A 15,441-nucleotide genomic window follows, 5' to 3' on the forward strand; every position below is an offset into this window, starting at 1 on the left:
AAGAGGCTCCCTGAATCCAGAGCAACAGCTGCAGCTTAAAAGCAAAGATGAGAAACTTTACTCCCACTGCGCTCCAAGCGTGTGCCAGGCATCGGTGTGGATCTTGCTGTTGGCACCACCGATCCTTTAGTTTTGCTCTTTTTTTTTTTTTTTAATTTTGCTGTTTTCCCTGCCCCCGTGTGCAGGACACCCTGGCCCCGATGCTGGGGTGTTCTGGTGAGGCTGCTCTGTAATTGCATCCTGGCTTTCCCAGGGAGCACGATTACGCCTCCTCCCTAATAATGCCTTCCAAGGGCATCGCTCCCCTCCTCCGGGACGGTAATGAGCTCATTTAGGCAAAGTTTGTTAATTATTTCCTTGGCGCTGCACATCTTAACGGGCTGGGCTTTGCCGGCACTGCGGTTCTGCAGCGGGCTCGCTGCTGCTTTTGGGGATGCTTGTCTCCTCTTTTGGGGGGGATGACACTGTCTTTCCTTCCCCATCCAAGTCCACGGGGGACTGTGAGTCCTCTGGGGTCAGGCAGCCTCGGAGTGACCACACAGCGTGTCCCTGCTCGGAGGGCACTGGGGCTGAAGGGTGAGGTTTTGGCCCCGTGTCGCTCATCCCTTCCCATCCTTCCTTGTCTCGGGCTCACCTGCTTGCTCTGGCCTCTGCCGGTGTTAGCGCAGGGGAAGCTCCAAAAGCACACGGCTCTTCTGTGCCACTTTTTCGGCAAGTGACTGTTCCCCTAATCCCTTCTAAATTATGAGACGCGAGTGATGGGATTAACCTAATCCCCTTTAAAGGAAGAGCGGAGCAGGGAGGCACAGACACAGGTTGCATTATTGCCCAGGCTTCTGCTCTTTTGGAAACAAAGCCCCAGATGCTCCCTTTCCAGGAGCCTGTAGGACCGGCCAAGTGTTTTGGATGAACAGAAAGCGTGCTGTTTTAGGAGCAGGAGCACTTTTGACAGAGGATGGGAAATGAGTTTAGCTGGAACATTTTTGAAGCCCTGCTCCCTGGGACACCTCGCCAATATGTTTTCGTGCTGGGGTGCCCTGCTTTCCTTTGCATTTATCCTGGAAAGCTTTCCCCTTGGTTTGGAAATGCTTGACATCTCAAGTGAGACGTTTATGTGTAGGGGGGCCTCCTCCTGCAGCGGACTGGCCCCGATGCCCTGCATCTCTCATCTCCCTCTCCTGCTTCCTTGGCAGGACGGACAGGATTTGGATGGCTGGCTTTCCAGGGGCTCGTGGTCCGACCGAGCTGCCAGGCACCCCAAACTCAACCTGACCAAGCAGGCTTTGCCCTGGGATGAACAGGTATGCAGGCAGGAGGTGATGGTGGAGGGGAGGCACAGCCACAATTCTGCTGTCCAGGGACGTGGTGGCATCGTGTGGTCCCCTCCACCCAGCCTTCTGGTGCCAGTGGGATGGGTGATGGTGGGGACGGGCTTTTGCTGCCATACCCATAAGGGAATCAGCCCTTGTATGAGCCTGCTCGGGAGCCAAAGGATGCCCTCGCAGCAGCAGGAGGAGGATTACCTGCTGGGATTTGGTGCTGTGACCGCAGGGCTGGCACAGGGATGGGGATCAGCCTTTCTCTTGGTTGTTAGCGTGGGTGACGGCCCTTGGGCGTCCACATTTCAGCCTTCCCTGACGCTGTCCTGGGGAGGTGCCCCATTTACCTCCCCCCCCTCTTCTCTGGCACTCTCATCCCACAGTACAAAGGGAAGGCAAACCTGCACGTCTTCGAAGACTGGTGCGGAGGAGCAGTGAGGCACCTGAGGAAGAACCTCCATTTTCCGCTCTTTCCCCACGTGAGTCCCAGACCCAAAGGTGGTGGGTGGGAGGGGGGGGTTGCTCGTCCCTCTCTGGTTGCTGCTTCATCTCCCCTTGCTGTGAGCTTGGCCCTTCCCCGAAACCTTAGCCTTCAGGTTTTGGGTCCTGTTCAGGCAGGTCATTTCCATTGGAGCCAGCTGAGCTCCAGAGCCGAGATGGAGGGATCTGGGTGGCGATGGGACCGCCGTGTCCCCTCTGGTTTTAGGGGTACAAGACCCCAGGAGGACAGGGGTGGGTGGTGTTGGTGCAAGGCATGAACCATGGGTGCTTTCGCATCCCCAGACCCGCACCACAGTGAAGAAGCTGGCCGTGTCGCCCAAGTGGAAGAACTACGGGCTGAGGATTTTTGGCTACATCCACCCCTTCAAGGATGGTGAGTGATGGAGCTCGGCCTCTTCTCCCCCTGCTGTGATGTGGAGAAGCTGCCTCCTTCCCCACTTCTTGGACCACATAAGGACAGAAGGGGAGGACAGAAGAGAGTCCCAAATCCCCTGGCTTGCCCCTTTGGGGCAAAGATCCTTTTCTGTGGTTGTTTTGAATGGAGACAAAGCCCTGGTCCCACCCAGGAGAGCACAGCGTGGGGTCTGGGGCAGCCTCTTGCCTCTGCCCATCCATCCCTCTGTTTCCCTGGGTCACAAGAAGAAGCTGTCACCTTCAGCCACCCAGCCCAGGCCGCCAGGACTGCTGTATCCTTCTGTGGTGACCTTCTCCTCCGCTCTCCCCAGGGGATTTCCAGTTTTCCGTGGCATCAGATGACAACTCGGAGTTCTGGCTCAGCTCTGATGAGAGCCCATCCAACTCCCGGCTGGCTGCGTTTGTGGGCAAGGTACGTACTGTCGTCCTCGGGGTTAGCTTGCACCAGGGATGCTCGAGCTCCTGCTGAGGGCATCTCCTCCCTTGGGGTGCCTCTCGTTTCCAGCATGCTAATATCCTGCCTGACTGTGCTGTGGGGATCCCCAGTACTCAGTTAATGGCGTCTCGAACACATAGTCACTGTCCCCACCACAAAATCTCCCTTCGATGAGTCCCTCTGCTGCAGCAGCTCTTAAAAGGAGCAAGCAGAGTCTGTGGGTGACTTTGTTGGAGGCAGCTTCTCCTGCTGCTTCGTCCTCCTGGGAAATGCCAGGCCATCTCAGCCGGGCCAGGCCTCCCATCTCTGCCCCTGGCCAGGCTCAGTTTGGCTTCTGAAGGATCATCTGCTCCTTGGTCACATCTTAGTTGTAGCTACCAAAGCTCATGTCCTAGGATAGGGGATCGGCCGCTGCTGGATTTTCTTGGTAAACTGGACACCCTGTGGTCTGTCCTCACACCTACGTGCTTTTGGGATCTTGCTGATCACGGCTGATGGCAAGCTCCTGTGCCAGGAGTGCCACATGCCAGGGGGAAAAGGGGGACCCTGGGGTAGAGCCCTCTGTCCTCCTGCCTGAGGAGCTTTTCTGCAGCGTGGCACAGTGCCTGGTGGAGGCGGAGGATTGCTCCTTGCCACCTGTCTGAATCTGGGCTCGTGCCTGCTTGGCCCAGTGGTTCTCACATGCTCCTTTTTCCTTCCCCCAGCTGGGCACCGAGTGGACGGCCCCGGGGGAGTTCACCAAGTTCAGCTCGCAGGTCTCCAAGCCTCTGCGGTAAGCTGCGCCCTGACCCTGACCAGCTCTTCCTCCACAGCCCCTTCCCCAAAAAAAACAACACTAGCCCGGGGCTCAGATGTGTTGGCCACTACAAGGTGGGGACCAGGAGTTCTTATAAGGCTTCTCCACAGTCGAGTTGGGCAGCAGATATCCTGCTTACTGTGCCTTTCTCCCCACCCCAAGAAGTTTAGCCACACGTGAGCAAGGCAGAGGCAGTTTGCAGAGAGCTCCTCTGGCCCTGAGGGTCCAGGGGCCCCCCATCGCGCTGGAAGCAGTAGCAGGCATATTTCCTAAACAGCCTTTTCTCCTCTTACGCAGCCTCATGTCGTCCAGGCGCTACTACTTTGAGCTGCTCCATAAGCAAGACGACCGAGGTTCGGACCACGTGGAGGTTGGGGTGAGTAAATGCTCCCTGTGCTCCTCCTCCCAGGTTTATTTCATCGCGTCGTCAAAGCCATTAATGGGGCTTCTCCTGGTGTGCCTTCAAGTGCTTTATCCCGAAACAAAGCCAGGATTTCCCCTTGGTTTGGAGCAGAGTTGGGACTCGCTCACCTGGGCTGTTCCTACACAGCATGCTTTTCTCCCAGCTTGTCCGATCCTTGCGTGTCGACGGCCTTTAGGGACCTAAAGACCCCGTCATCCCTCATTTGTGCCCCTGGACCTCCTGTAATGGATGCTAACAGAGTGACTCTGCTCTGGGCTGCAGTGGTGGTCAGACACCAGCGCTGCACAGCCAGTCCCATCCCCTCCCCTTCCCTCTTGCTCTGTGCAGAAGAGAATTGGGCTGGAAAAGAAAGAAAGGTCCCTTTTTGGGGGAGCCCAGACCGTGGGTAAGATCGGGACAGCCACAAGTCCAATCCAGGACTGTCTGTGACTGTCACCTCGAGCTGTCAGCCCACCTTGTTACCTTGGGTCTCTTTTTTCTTCCCACCCTCTTTTCGGAGATACCAGGAGCTTCAAATCTGAACTTGCCTGCCTTGCCTGCGCTGCCCTGAAGCGTACATCTCAGGAACTCGGGCTTTTTTTTTTTTGGGAGGGGAAGATGTCAGCTCTTTCGCCAAGGTTTCCTTTCTCCCAAACAGCCATTAATCACTGCAGTCAGACTTGTGCCAGCAAAGCATTGGAGAGAGGCTGACAACTCCCCTTCCTCGCCTCTCTCCTCCCCATCTCTCAACCTCACCCTCTGAGGGCTCCGGTCCCAGTGCATCCAGCGCTGATAAGATCTGGATTTCTGATGTGAAAAACAAATAGGGGGGTGGGGAAGGCATTTTTTGCTGGAGGGAGGGAAGCCTCGCAGATGGTTGCAAAGAAACAACAGCAAAAAAGGACCCTAATGCATCTCTCCCTGGGGGTGCTTAAAGGCTTGTCTGGACAAAGGCTCGCATCCATCTGAAGGCGTGCTTTTAACATGTAGTCACATCGGTGCAGGCAGCTGGGAAGACCCTCGTAAGTCAATGCAAACTTGACGTGCCCCAGATCAGCTTAAGCTGCATTGAAACAAGTTGTGAAGAAAGCAGCAGGAATTTGCAGTGGGTTGCTTCGTGACCTGCTTTGGTCTGTGCTGGTTTCCTGCAGTGGCTGGTGTGGGTTGTGGTCCTCACCACCGACGTTTTGCAGCCCTGGGGAGAGACAGAGGAAGGAGAATGTGTTTTGGGGCTCGGTGTATTTTAGGGCTTTGGTCACGGTCTTGATCCTTGATGTTTGTCCCTGCCCTGCCAAGGCACTGCCCACGTTTGGGCTGCCCCTGTGATGTTGTTGATGCTGGTGAAGAGGCTGCTGCTGAAGCAGGGCCGGATCTGTCCTGCCTGGCCTGGAAGGACTGCAAATAACTGGGACATGTGGCAGTCCCAGCCAGGAGGTAGCATGAGCCCCTCTGTCCCACCTCTGGGAGCCTTGTCCTCTCCATCCACCCAGGGAATAAGCCCAGACCACCTTGGGTTAAGGCAGGAGATGGGTCTGGACCTGTGTAGGGTCAGCCCTACCTCTCCTTCCACCCCTGCAGGGTTGGGGCTGGGAACGATGCAGAAGAATTCCCGGGAGCTGAGGGTGGATGAGGGCCCATCCTGCCACTGATCCTCCCTGTCTTTCTTTTCCTAGTGGCGAGTTTTCCTTCCCAGCTTGAAGTTCGAGGTGATCGACTCCTCCTACATCTCTCTGTACACAGGTAAGGACCGCCCGGGACCTCCCTAGGCACCCCATCGCTCTGTGGCCCTCCCAAAAACGGGATGTTGGAGGTGACACGCCATGGAAACGCAGCTCCCGTGGCTGCTGCCCTTCAGCCTCCACCCTCCTAAAGAGACCTGGTTCCTCGGCAAGCAGCTCAGCTCCTCGGCCCAGCCCTGAGTTATGAGGAGCTGTCATCTAGGTGGGGATGGATGGCGGGGGGGTTAATTAAATCTATAGATCTTCTGCTTCCTGCCCCTTCCCGGGCCTGGCAGCAAGAAAGCACTTGATAGATGTGTCCTGCACTCACTGTGCTTGAGAGCCAGTCATCAAACATACCCTTGAAGGTTTCTGATGAGGCAACAGAACGGGCAGCGCACGGGGATCAGTGGGGAGAAGAGGGATGGAGGGGGCTGAGCCGCTGATGCCAGTGCCCAGGAGATGGATGAGGCTGAGATAAATCCCCCCCAGCCACTATCCGTCAGTGCTGGCACGCTCCTGCCTCCGAGCTCCCTTTGGAGCCCAGCAGCATCCCAGGGAAAAGCCAAGCCACGCAGGAGGTGCCCGTCCTTGGGGTTCCTCCAAAAGCTTTTCCCTTTCCCTTGCTCCAGCCTTTTCCAGGGGCTGCAGCCCGACCTCGGTTTGCTGCACGGGGACGTACGGGGAGCCCTGGGTCCGTCGATCCGAGGCGACGTGTCCCACATCTCCCCACACTCCACAGCAAAAAGCAGCGGGTGCGGTGCTGCTGGCCTTGGGACCTGCCCGTTGCCTCGCAGGGCGCCCTTGGGTGCTAGGGACAGGCAGCTGTGCGTGGGACCGAGGTGACCAGAGCACGGTGACCTCCCTTTGGGCACTCTGGGGGCTGTTTAATAGCCAAGGACAACGTGTCGCATGAATCCTTAAATAGAAGAAAGGGCAAAAACAAGCTCGCGTTGTGTTTACCTGCAGCTTGAAGGGGAACGGCGCTCGTGGCTTAATTCCCGTGTCCTTGGGAGCTGAAGCCTCCGAGTGCTGCCATCCCTTGTGTTTGTGGCGAGCGATGCTGTAATCAGAGCTGGGGCTCCCGGCTGAGATCAGCCGTACCCTGTCCCTCCGTGTCATTAGCTGATGTCAGTAATTATCAGGCTGATTAGTCACAGGGTCTGTAAGCCGGCGAGAGGGCTGGAGGAGCTGGGTTTGCGCTGGTGCAGGCTCATCGGCTCCGCAGGAGCTGGGAATCTGTGGGGTGTGCTGTTCCCGGTGAGGACCACCATCAGTTTGGGGTCACAGAGCACGTGTGTGCGTGCGTGTGTCTCTTTTTGGGGGGCACGTCACTTGTGTCCCTGCTGGGCAAGGAGGGACACGGGAACCGGTGCTGAGCAGTGGGGCTCAGCCAAGTTCCCCCCACAGTCACAGGGGGGTCCCCAGGGCTCCCCTCTCCCCCCAGACCCATCTCCCGCACTGTGTTCTGGGTGAACAAACGGGGACAGGAGGGGGAATCCCCAATCCCCTGAGCCCTCCAGGTGGGATAGGGGCAGAGGCTGGGACGTGCCGCCTTGGAGGATGTTCCCGGCTCCCTAGGGAAGGTGGGACGGTGCTTGGAGGCTGGAGGGCGAGCCCTGAGGTGGGCGCCCGTGGGGTCCAGCCTCTGCCCTTGCTCCCCGCAGACGAGTCGTCCCTGAAGATGAACCACGTGGAGCACATCCCGCAGTCCCTGGCCAGCCACAGCGGGAGCTACCTCTGGGAGGCACAGCAGGACGAGCATGGGGCTGACATGCTGAAGCCCGACCCCAGGGACACCTTCTTCCTCAGTAAGTGCCTGGGACCGGGTCCGTGCACTGCTCCGTGACTTCTTAGGTCCCTTCCAACCCAAACCATCCTGTGATTCAACGAAAAAGGCAGGACCTGGCTGCCCCAGGTACCTGGAGCGTCTTCCCTGCCTTCTGCCAGTCTCGAGGGTGAAGGACAGCTCTACAGGGAGCGATTTGGGATGGTCTGGGCTACAAACTGTAACGTGGGAGGGGGCTGCAGGGGTGGAAGAGCGCAGGCTGGGGCTGAGCTGCAGCTGCCTCTCTGCAGCCCCTGCGATAGAGCCGTCCCGAGTGGAGAACGTGCTGGTGCCCTGTGCCTACAGCCCCACCTACGTGGTGAAGGACTTCCCCATCGCCCGCTACCAGGGCCTGCAATTCGTAAGTGTCTCCCCGCAATGCCTGCGGGAGGAACGGGGTCACGTTCCCGTGGGACGCCTGCCAAAGTTCCTGCCCTCGTTTCGGGGTTTGGCTTGGCAGGGCTGTGTCCACCTGGTTAAACTCCAGGAGCCGTCCCCGGCTGGAGGGTCAGGCTGAGCTTCCCCCTCTTGACCCGAGGGGGTCCGAGATGAGCACCCCGCGGTGTGTTTGTGGTGCCGGGATGGAGCTGAGGTCTCCTGGCTGTTGGGGTGCCCCCCCACCTGTCCCCCACGTCCTCAGAGTGAGCCCACCCTGCGCAGGGGTGACGGCCGTGTGCTCGGCTCCCCAGGTCTACCTCTCGTTCGTGTACCCCAACGACTTCACGCGCCTCACTCACATGGAGACCGAGAACAAGTGCTTCTATCGGGAGTCCCCGCTCTACCTGGAGAAGTAAGTGTCGGGGCGCGACCCCAAGCCCTGTCCCCAGCAAAGGGCCACGTCCATCTCGTGGGCTCCTGGGCTGGGTTTGGGGTCCCAGCTCCCATCCCAGAGTCGGGCTGTGGTTGGGGACGTTCCCCCGTGCACCCGTGTGTGTGTGTGCAAGGCAGCACGCACCCGCCCGCCCGCGAGCACCCCTCCCTTATCTGCAGGACCTCATCTTTCATCTCCGTCTCCCAGGTTTGGTTTTTATAAGTACATGAAGATGGATGAGGAAGAGGAGGACCCGCGCCAGCGAGCGTTTCTCTTCCTCAGCCCAGACAGTGAGTCACGCCTGCCCGCTGGCAGCTTTCGGGCATCTCTCAGCAGCTTGGCACGGGGCTGAGGACCTGGCATCCTGACCCACCGGCCCACCCGCTGCGAGAGGCAACGTATTGGGATGCCTCCGGTGATGTGCTGCTGCTGGGGGCTCGGGGATTCACCCTCCCTGCTTTTTGAAGCTGCATCTCCCAGGCTGAAAGCAGCTGTGGCTGCAGCATCTGTAAGAGGAGACCGGCGTGGTTTTTCCCCCTCTTGTCCTGCAAGCCCACTATTTAATTGTCTGATTGCTCTGCCTCTCCTCTCCAATCGAGCTGTTATTAGCGTCACCCGGGTTTGATTCAGCATCGGGTTGGTCTCTCCGAGCTGGGCCCGGTGTGGACTTTGGGGATGCCTGTGCAGGCAGGGATTCCTGGGGAGAAGCCAGGCTTTTTCAGAGCCTTCCCTGCTCTTGGTGCAGGCTAGGTTTGCTCCCAGGTGAAATGGGAGAAGTGCCAGGATTTGGAGGGGTTAATTAGCCGAGGTTTGGAGGGGTTAATTAGCAGAGTCTCTCACCCCTGTTCTTGGCGTGCATCACTCAGCACCTGCCACCTCAGTCTCCCTCACCTCGGGGCAGTTTTCAGGTTTATCCTCCTTAGGGAGACGAGCTTTGCCTGCTTGTCTTGAGCCATCGTGCTGCAGAACGGCCTGAACCCTCCGGGTATTTACCTCTGGCTTTGCTCCCTAGATTTTCTTGAGGACGATGAGGAGGAGGAGGATGGAGCAGACAGCCCTGAGCCTACCGACCCACCTCCTGAAGCCAAGAAAAACCTCGAGCCGGTAACCAGAGCCAAAAAGAAGGAGATCCTGCCGATCACCAAGGATTATGGGGACGAGCTGGAGTACTACAGCTTTCGCCACAAGCGGGACCAGGTGCAGGATGAGGCAGGCATGGGAAGGTGGAGCATGCCCCTGGCTACCCCCAGCCCTGCAGCCACCCCCGAGGGTCCCCATGGCTATGGGGCTACAGGACCCATGCAGGAGCGAGTCAACGGGAGGATGCTCCAGTGGCTACCCCAGGAGCCCAGCGAGGGCAAGGAAGATGAGCTAGGGCTGCTGGCAACCTCCAAGCATGCTGGGGCCCTGAGCCTCCAACCCCACTTCTCTGTTCCTATCTTTGGTGGAAGAGCCAAAACACCAGGTCCCAACAAGCCCATGGTGTCCAAGAAGGACAAAAAGCCCCAGAAAACCCAGGAGAAGGTGTACGTGACCAGGCTGCAGATGGGCAAGCGCAAAACCCCTGCCCAGGAGCCCGTCTTCCCCGGCATCTTCCTTTACCCAAAGCCTCTGAAGAAAGTGCACCTTCACTCCAGGACCCCTCAGAGACATCCCATCACCTCCGGCAAGCTCCGAGCCGTCCCCGGCCACCGGACCCCTTGGCTCTTGAGCAACATCTCCAAAGAAAGAGATGCGGCCAGGAGGAAGAGCACGTGGATGGGAAGCAGGAGATGGGAGCGGGTGAACAAATGGGAAGAACTGGGGGCCGAGGGGATCTTCAGCCGGGAGACCCGCGAGGACACGACTGCTGCCCTGGGCAGGGTGGCTGCCACCACCGATTACAACTCCTCTGAGGTGGGGACGAGGGTGACATCCTTTCTGAAGATGTCGGAGCTGACGGCATCCCAGCAGGAGGGAAAGGGCCAAGAGGAGGAGGAAGAGGAGGAGGTCTCGGACTACAGCTACGAGACGGCAGAGCTGCCGCAGAGCTGGCTGGAGGACTCCATCAACTGGCAGAGGACGTTCAGCGTCAGCTCGGTGGACTTCGAGCTCCTGCGCTCCGACTGGAACGACCTGCGCTGCAACGTCTCGGGCAACCTGCAGCTGAGCGAGAGCGAGGTGGTCGACGTGGTGGCCCAGTACATGGAGAAGCTCAACGAGAAGAACGGCGGGTAGGGAGGCAGCAGGGTGCGGGCGGGAGGTGGGGGGACCTGCCTTTTTGCCCCCTTTGGCTTTTTGGGACCGAGGGATCCTGACATTGGGTTAGAATCATAGGGGTTGGAAGGGACCTCGGAAGATCATCAGGCCCAACCTCTGGGGAGGGAAAAAGGAGCCTAGATGAGATTGACACCCTTTCCAGTCACATCTCGAAAACCTCCGGTGGTGGGGATGCTACCATGTCCCTGGGCAGGTTGTTCCAGCGAGTGGTTGTTCTCACTGTAAAAAAAAAAAAATAAATTGGCTTATATCAAGACAGAACCTCTCCTGGTGCAGCTTGTGTCTGCTGTACCTTGTCTTGATGTGGCTCCTAGGGAAGGGAGAGCCTTGGTCCTCCTCGTAGCTGCCCTTTAAGAACTGGAATACTGTGATGAGGTCCCCCCCCGAGCCTCTTCTTCCCCAGGGTGAACAGACCCAACTCCTTCAGACTTTGCTCAGGTTCTTCAGCCTGAGTAAGTCATTGCTCAACATCCTCTGCAAACTGCTGGCCCATCTTATAGCCCACCTATCCAGTCTGTGTTTTGGCAGTTTGTCTAGTAGAAGGCTGTGGGAAACAGCATCAAATGCATTGCTGAAGTCCAGGTAAACACTACCCACTGCTTCCCACGTGGACAGACACGTTACTGAGTTGTAGAAGGTGGTTAGGTCATACCAGGTTCAGCCCAGCCCCTCAAGCACGGGGAGCAGAGCTCGTGGCAGTGGTGGCTTCAGCTGCTTCTCCTCTCCCTGCAGCATCTACACCCTTCTGAGGATCGTCAACGTGGAGAAGCGCCGGGACACAGCCCGAGGGAACCGCTACCTGCTGGAGCTGGAGCTGGCGGAGCGGGGCCAGCGCACGGTGCGGCTCTCCGAGTACGTCTATGTCCTCCTGCACCACGGCAAGCAGGACGACAGTGCCGAGACCAACCCCGAGGGGCCGGCCCTGGGGGCCACCGAGCCCCAGCCCAGCACCTGGAGTGTCTTGTATGGCAAACCCATCCTGTGCCAGCCCCTGCAGCTCAGCTGGAAGCAGGACATCATGGTGCACTTCGTGGTACCTGGTAGGTGATGGCAGGACATGGCTCTTCGGGGTGTCTGTTGTTCATGCTGCCCACTGCATCCTCCAGGCTGGCCCAAGGCTCTGCTGGCAGCCAAGAGGGTATGAACCATGGCTTGCAGCACACTCTGTGTTGGGCAGAGGGGTGTAGGGACGTCCCCATGACCATGGTAGGGCCAAGCATCTTTTCTGGGGTCTTGGGCAACCACTGAGCAGGGCTGTCTCAGGAGGCCAGGTCCACAGCGATGCTGAGGTTATCTGATCTCGTGAGATGGGGTGCTGGTGTGGTTGGGCGTGCTCTTGGGACTTCCATTGCTGGGATCCCGAAGTCTGAGAGACTTCTGTGGCTGTGCCTGGCAGTGAAGAACCAAGCGCGCTGGGTCCAGCAGTTCATCTCGGACATGGCCGGTCTGTACGAGGCTACGAAGGACGCCAACTTCAACGTCATCCTGGTGGACTTTGACAGCGATGACATGGACGTCGAGAAAGCCCTGCAGGATGCCAAGCTGCCCCGGTAACCTACCCCAAAGACCCCCGAACCCCATCCACATCCCACTATGGTCCTCACAAGGCTCACAGGGCCAATCCTCGCTGCTATTCTCAGTCCCTCTCACTTTTGTCCCCTTCCACCACCAATGCTGCCTGCCCCGGGCTCTCTCCCCAGCTACCAGTACCTGCGGCGCATGGGCAACTTCGAGCGCTCGGCCGGGCTGCAGGCTGGCGTGGACATGGTCGAGGTGAGCTGTGGGTAGGAACCACTGCTCCCCTCGCGTGTGGCTTCTGGTGGGGCTTGGGGCTGTTTGTCCGCGAGCCTCGTGGCCGCGTCTTGTCCCTTCCTGCAGGACGGGCACAGCATCGTGTTCCTGTGTGACCTGCACATCCACTTCCCTGCCAACATCCTGGACAGCATCCGGAAGCACTGCGTGGAGGGGAAGCTGGCCTACGCGCCCATCGTCATGAGGCTGAGCTGCGGCAGCTCCCCGCGGGAGCCCAACGGTGAGTGGTGTCCTGGGCACGGCCCCCTGCGTGCCCGAGCATCGCTGCGGTGTCGGGCTTGGGTTATAGTCATGCTCGGTCACGCGAGAGGATGAGTGTGGTCTGCTTTGGTGAGACGGGCTTTGAGCCCAAGGGTGGTCCAAAAACTGTGGTGTCACCCTGTGAACCAACCACAGCAGGAGGTGGCAGTGATGGGGGCAGACCCGTGGTGGAAAGGGATGGCTGAAAGGGGGGTTTGGGATGGGGTGCTCCCATGGCTGGGCCTTTGGGAGTAGGGAGCACCCGAGGGTGATGTTCTGGCGGGGCGGGGTTCCCGCTGCTCTCCCCCGCAGGTTACTGGGAGGTGAATGGCTTTGGCCTCTTCGGCATCTACAAGTCAGACTTCGACCGCGTCGGAGGGATGAACACGGAGGAGTTCAGGGACCGTTGGGGCGGGGAGGACTGGGAGCTCCTGGACAGGTGAGGATGGGAGCACCGGGACCTCTGAACCCTCCCCCGTGGGCATGGCTGGCCTCCGCTCTGCTTTGGGCCCTTCCCATTGTCAGGTTGTGTCACCTGCACCTTCGAGCCACCTCCGAGGGGGTGTTCGGCTTCCCAAGGCCACAACCTGGCTTTGGGGCGTCCCCAGCTGTGTCCGTGCCCTCCTTTTCCCTGAGTGTTTGTCCCTCTGTCCGGCTGTAGGGTCCTTCAGAGCGGGCTGGAGGTGGAGCGCTTACGTCTCAGGAACTTTTACCACTACTACCACTCCAAGCGCGGCATGTGGAACACCCGCAGCAAGAAGCCGCCCAAGGACTAGCGCCCCGAGCCCGTCCTGCAGCTGCCAGGCCCCACCAGAGGTCGGCCACCGCCGCCACCTGGCCGTCCCCAAACCCTGCCCATAGCCACCAGTGCTGGCACGGAGGGCACTCGCTGCCACCAGGATCTCTAAACGAACCGCAGTTACTTTGGGGGGGTGATACGGGGAAGGGGGGGGTGGGCGAAAGCGGGCTCGTGGTTTTTTTCTTAAGGGTCTAATTTCTTAGTCAGAAATGAATTTATTAACTCATTAGCGCTGGGGCAACGGGCATCCTGCTGTCAGGAGGGGCGAAGCCTCCGGGCTGAGCCCTGGGGCTGTGCTGCACCTGGCGATGCTGGAGGTGGGAAAGAGGTACCCAAAAAAGAGGTACCCAAAAACGTGGTACCCAAAAAAAAAGGTACCCAAAAAAGGGTACCTGGAAAAACAGTACCCAAAAACGTGGTACCCAAGCTCGCAGGCAGTGCCGACTCTACATCCCCCACAAAATGTCAGTGCCAAGCTTCTGCGGGGGGCTGCTGGAGCAGATGCCTTCAGGGTGGGGGTCCAAGCCCAGCGGGGCTGCCTGTGCCCTCCCTTGGAACCCCAGAGGCAGGCTTGGAGGGGAGAAGGGGGCTCGGCTTTGCCCCCGCTGCTGTGGGCGGATGGGGCAGGGGCAGAGCCCCTTCCTGGACCCCCTCAAGGAGGACGAGTTGGCGATGCTTAGGCCCGGGAGGGGGGACTGTGCGGGGGGAAAGGGCAGAGCCCGAAGCAGGTATTGGGAGCGGGGGAGAGCAAACAACGTTTCCAAGCTAATTTCTGTGAAATTATGAGGTAGGAAGCTGTTTTCAGGAAGTTCTGTCTGTTGTTTTTTTTGTTTGTTTGTTTGTTCGTTGTTTTTTTTTTTCTTTTTTTAATTCTTAAAAAATAAAATCAATGTCTTGGCTGGGATTGCCTTCCCCCCCAACCCCATGTCACCCTGCACCTCGAGGCAGAGCCCTGGTGGGGCAGAGCAGGAGGAGGACGGGTACGGGGTGAGGATTTGCTCTTTTGGGTGGCAACATGCAGAAAAAGGGAGGAGGAGGAGGAGGCAGCCAGGTGCCTTTGATGCACGCCCGGGCTTGCAGGGAGACTGGGGAGCCTCCACCCCACACCTGGGCTCCACCCGCCCGTGCCCCACACGGGGAGCTCACCCCGCTGCGGGAGCAGGGGCTAAAAGCAGGCCCTGGGGCATCCTCCTTGCCCCTTGTGCGGGTGATGCAGCGAGGCTGAGCACCCCCGGAGAGCTGAAATGTCCCTCGGGTCACCCCAGGATTTGCTGTTGGGGTCGTTCTCTGCTGTGGGATGAGGACGGAGGGCAGGCAGCGGGATTTTATCCCCGCGATGGCACTCGCAGGCTGCTCTCCTCGCCCAGCTGCCCTCGTTTTCGAGCCCTTTTTCAACGCTTTGTTGTGGGCAAGGGCTCTGCCTGCTGCACCAGGAGGTGGCCTCGGGGCTGAGAAGTCCCGGGCAGGGCAGGCGGCCACTCCGACCCCAAAATTCGTGGGCAGCGTGATCCCCAAAGCCGCTTTTCCTTAGGCACAACTTTTCCAGCCGTCAGAGCGGGCAGCGCTCCCGCTGGAGCTGCTGCTACCAGCGCTGTCACCGCTCACCCCATTGGGGACACTGAGCCTCTCCGGTGTCAGCTGTGGTAGGGCAGGGGAACCCCAAATGACAGCGGGGCCGGGGCAGTTCCCCTCTTGTTGAGGAGCAAGAGGGAGAGGCGTTTGCTGAGCGGCTCGCCCTGCCCCGGGGGGTGCTGCATTTGGGCTTGTTGGGTCCTGTGGGGTGGGGGGGGACAGAGATGTGTGCCAGCCCAGAGCCTGTGGCCCAGCACCTCTCTGTGGGGCCGGCCATGGGGCTGAGCACAGGGATGGTGGTGGGCAAAGGGGGCTGGCAAGCACTGGGTGCGGTGTGGAGCCGTGGCTCCGGTGCTGGTGGGAGAGATGGCCCCGAAACTGGTTTGGCTCGTTTCGAACGCTCCCTTTCAGCTTATCTGGGCTTCAAAGGGCTCCTGCTCAATCCCACACATGCAAACATGCTCCCCGGGAGCCTCTAGGGCAGGGGGGAGCCCCTTGCCCCAAAAGCTGCATCCCCCTCCCCTGCTTCTGCT

General features: G+C 59.2%; 1 protein-coding gene across 2 annotated transcripts in view; it reads left to right on the top strand.

Annotated features, from left to right (window-relative positions):
* Nucleotides 1-14,240, top strand: part of B4GALNT4 (beta-1,4-N-acetyl-galactosaminyltransferase 4) — a 28,819-nt gene extending 14,579 nt beyond the window's left edge. For both annotated transcript variants that reach the window (XM_066998737.1, XM_066998738.1), the window contains 18 exons: nt 1,194-1,301; nt 1,703-1,798; nt 2,103-2,193; nt 2,546-2,646; nt 3,375-3,442; nt 3,764-3,842; nt 5,543-5,609; nt 7,255-7,398; nt 7,667-7,776; nt 8,105-8,205; nt 8,434-8,516; nt 9,239-10,439; nt 11,218-11,525; nt 11,882-12,035; nt 12,186-12,258; nt 12,364-12,517; nt 12,850-12,976; nt 13,199-14,240. In XM_066998737.1, the coding sequence (XP_066854838.1) occupies nt 1,194-1,301; nt 1,703-1,798; nt 2,103-2,193; nt 2,546-2,646; nt 3,375-3,442; nt 3,764-3,842; nt 5,543-5,609; nt 7,255-7,398; nt 7,667-7,776; nt 8,105-8,205; nt 8,434-8,516; nt 9,239-10,439; nt 11,218-11,525; nt 11,882-12,035; nt 12,186-12,258; nt 12,364-12,517; nt 12,850-12,976; nt 13,199-13,313 (3,180 nt within the window). In that variant the 3' untranslated portion in view covers nt 13,314-14,240. The remainder of the gene's footprint in view (nt 1-1,193; nt 1,302-1,702; nt 1,799-2,102; nt 2,194-2,545; nt 2,647-3,374; nt 3,443-3,763; nt 3,843-5,542; nt 5,610-7,254; nt 7,399-7,666; nt 7,777-8,104; nt 8,206-8,433; nt 8,517-9,238; nt 10,440-11,217; nt 11,526-11,881; nt 12,036-12,185; nt 12,259-12,363; nt 12,518-12,849; nt 12,977-13,198) is intronic.
* Nucleotides 14,241-15,441: the final 1,201 nt, after the last annotated feature.

This window comes from Anser cygnoides, chromosome 5 (genome assembly GCF_040182565.1).
Source record: "Anser cygnoides isolate HZ-2024a breed goose chromosome 5, Taihu_goose_T2T_genome, whole genome shotgun sequence".
Taxonomy (NCBI): Eukaryota; Metazoa; Chordata; class Aves; order Anseriformes; family Anatidae; genus Anser; species Anser cygnoides.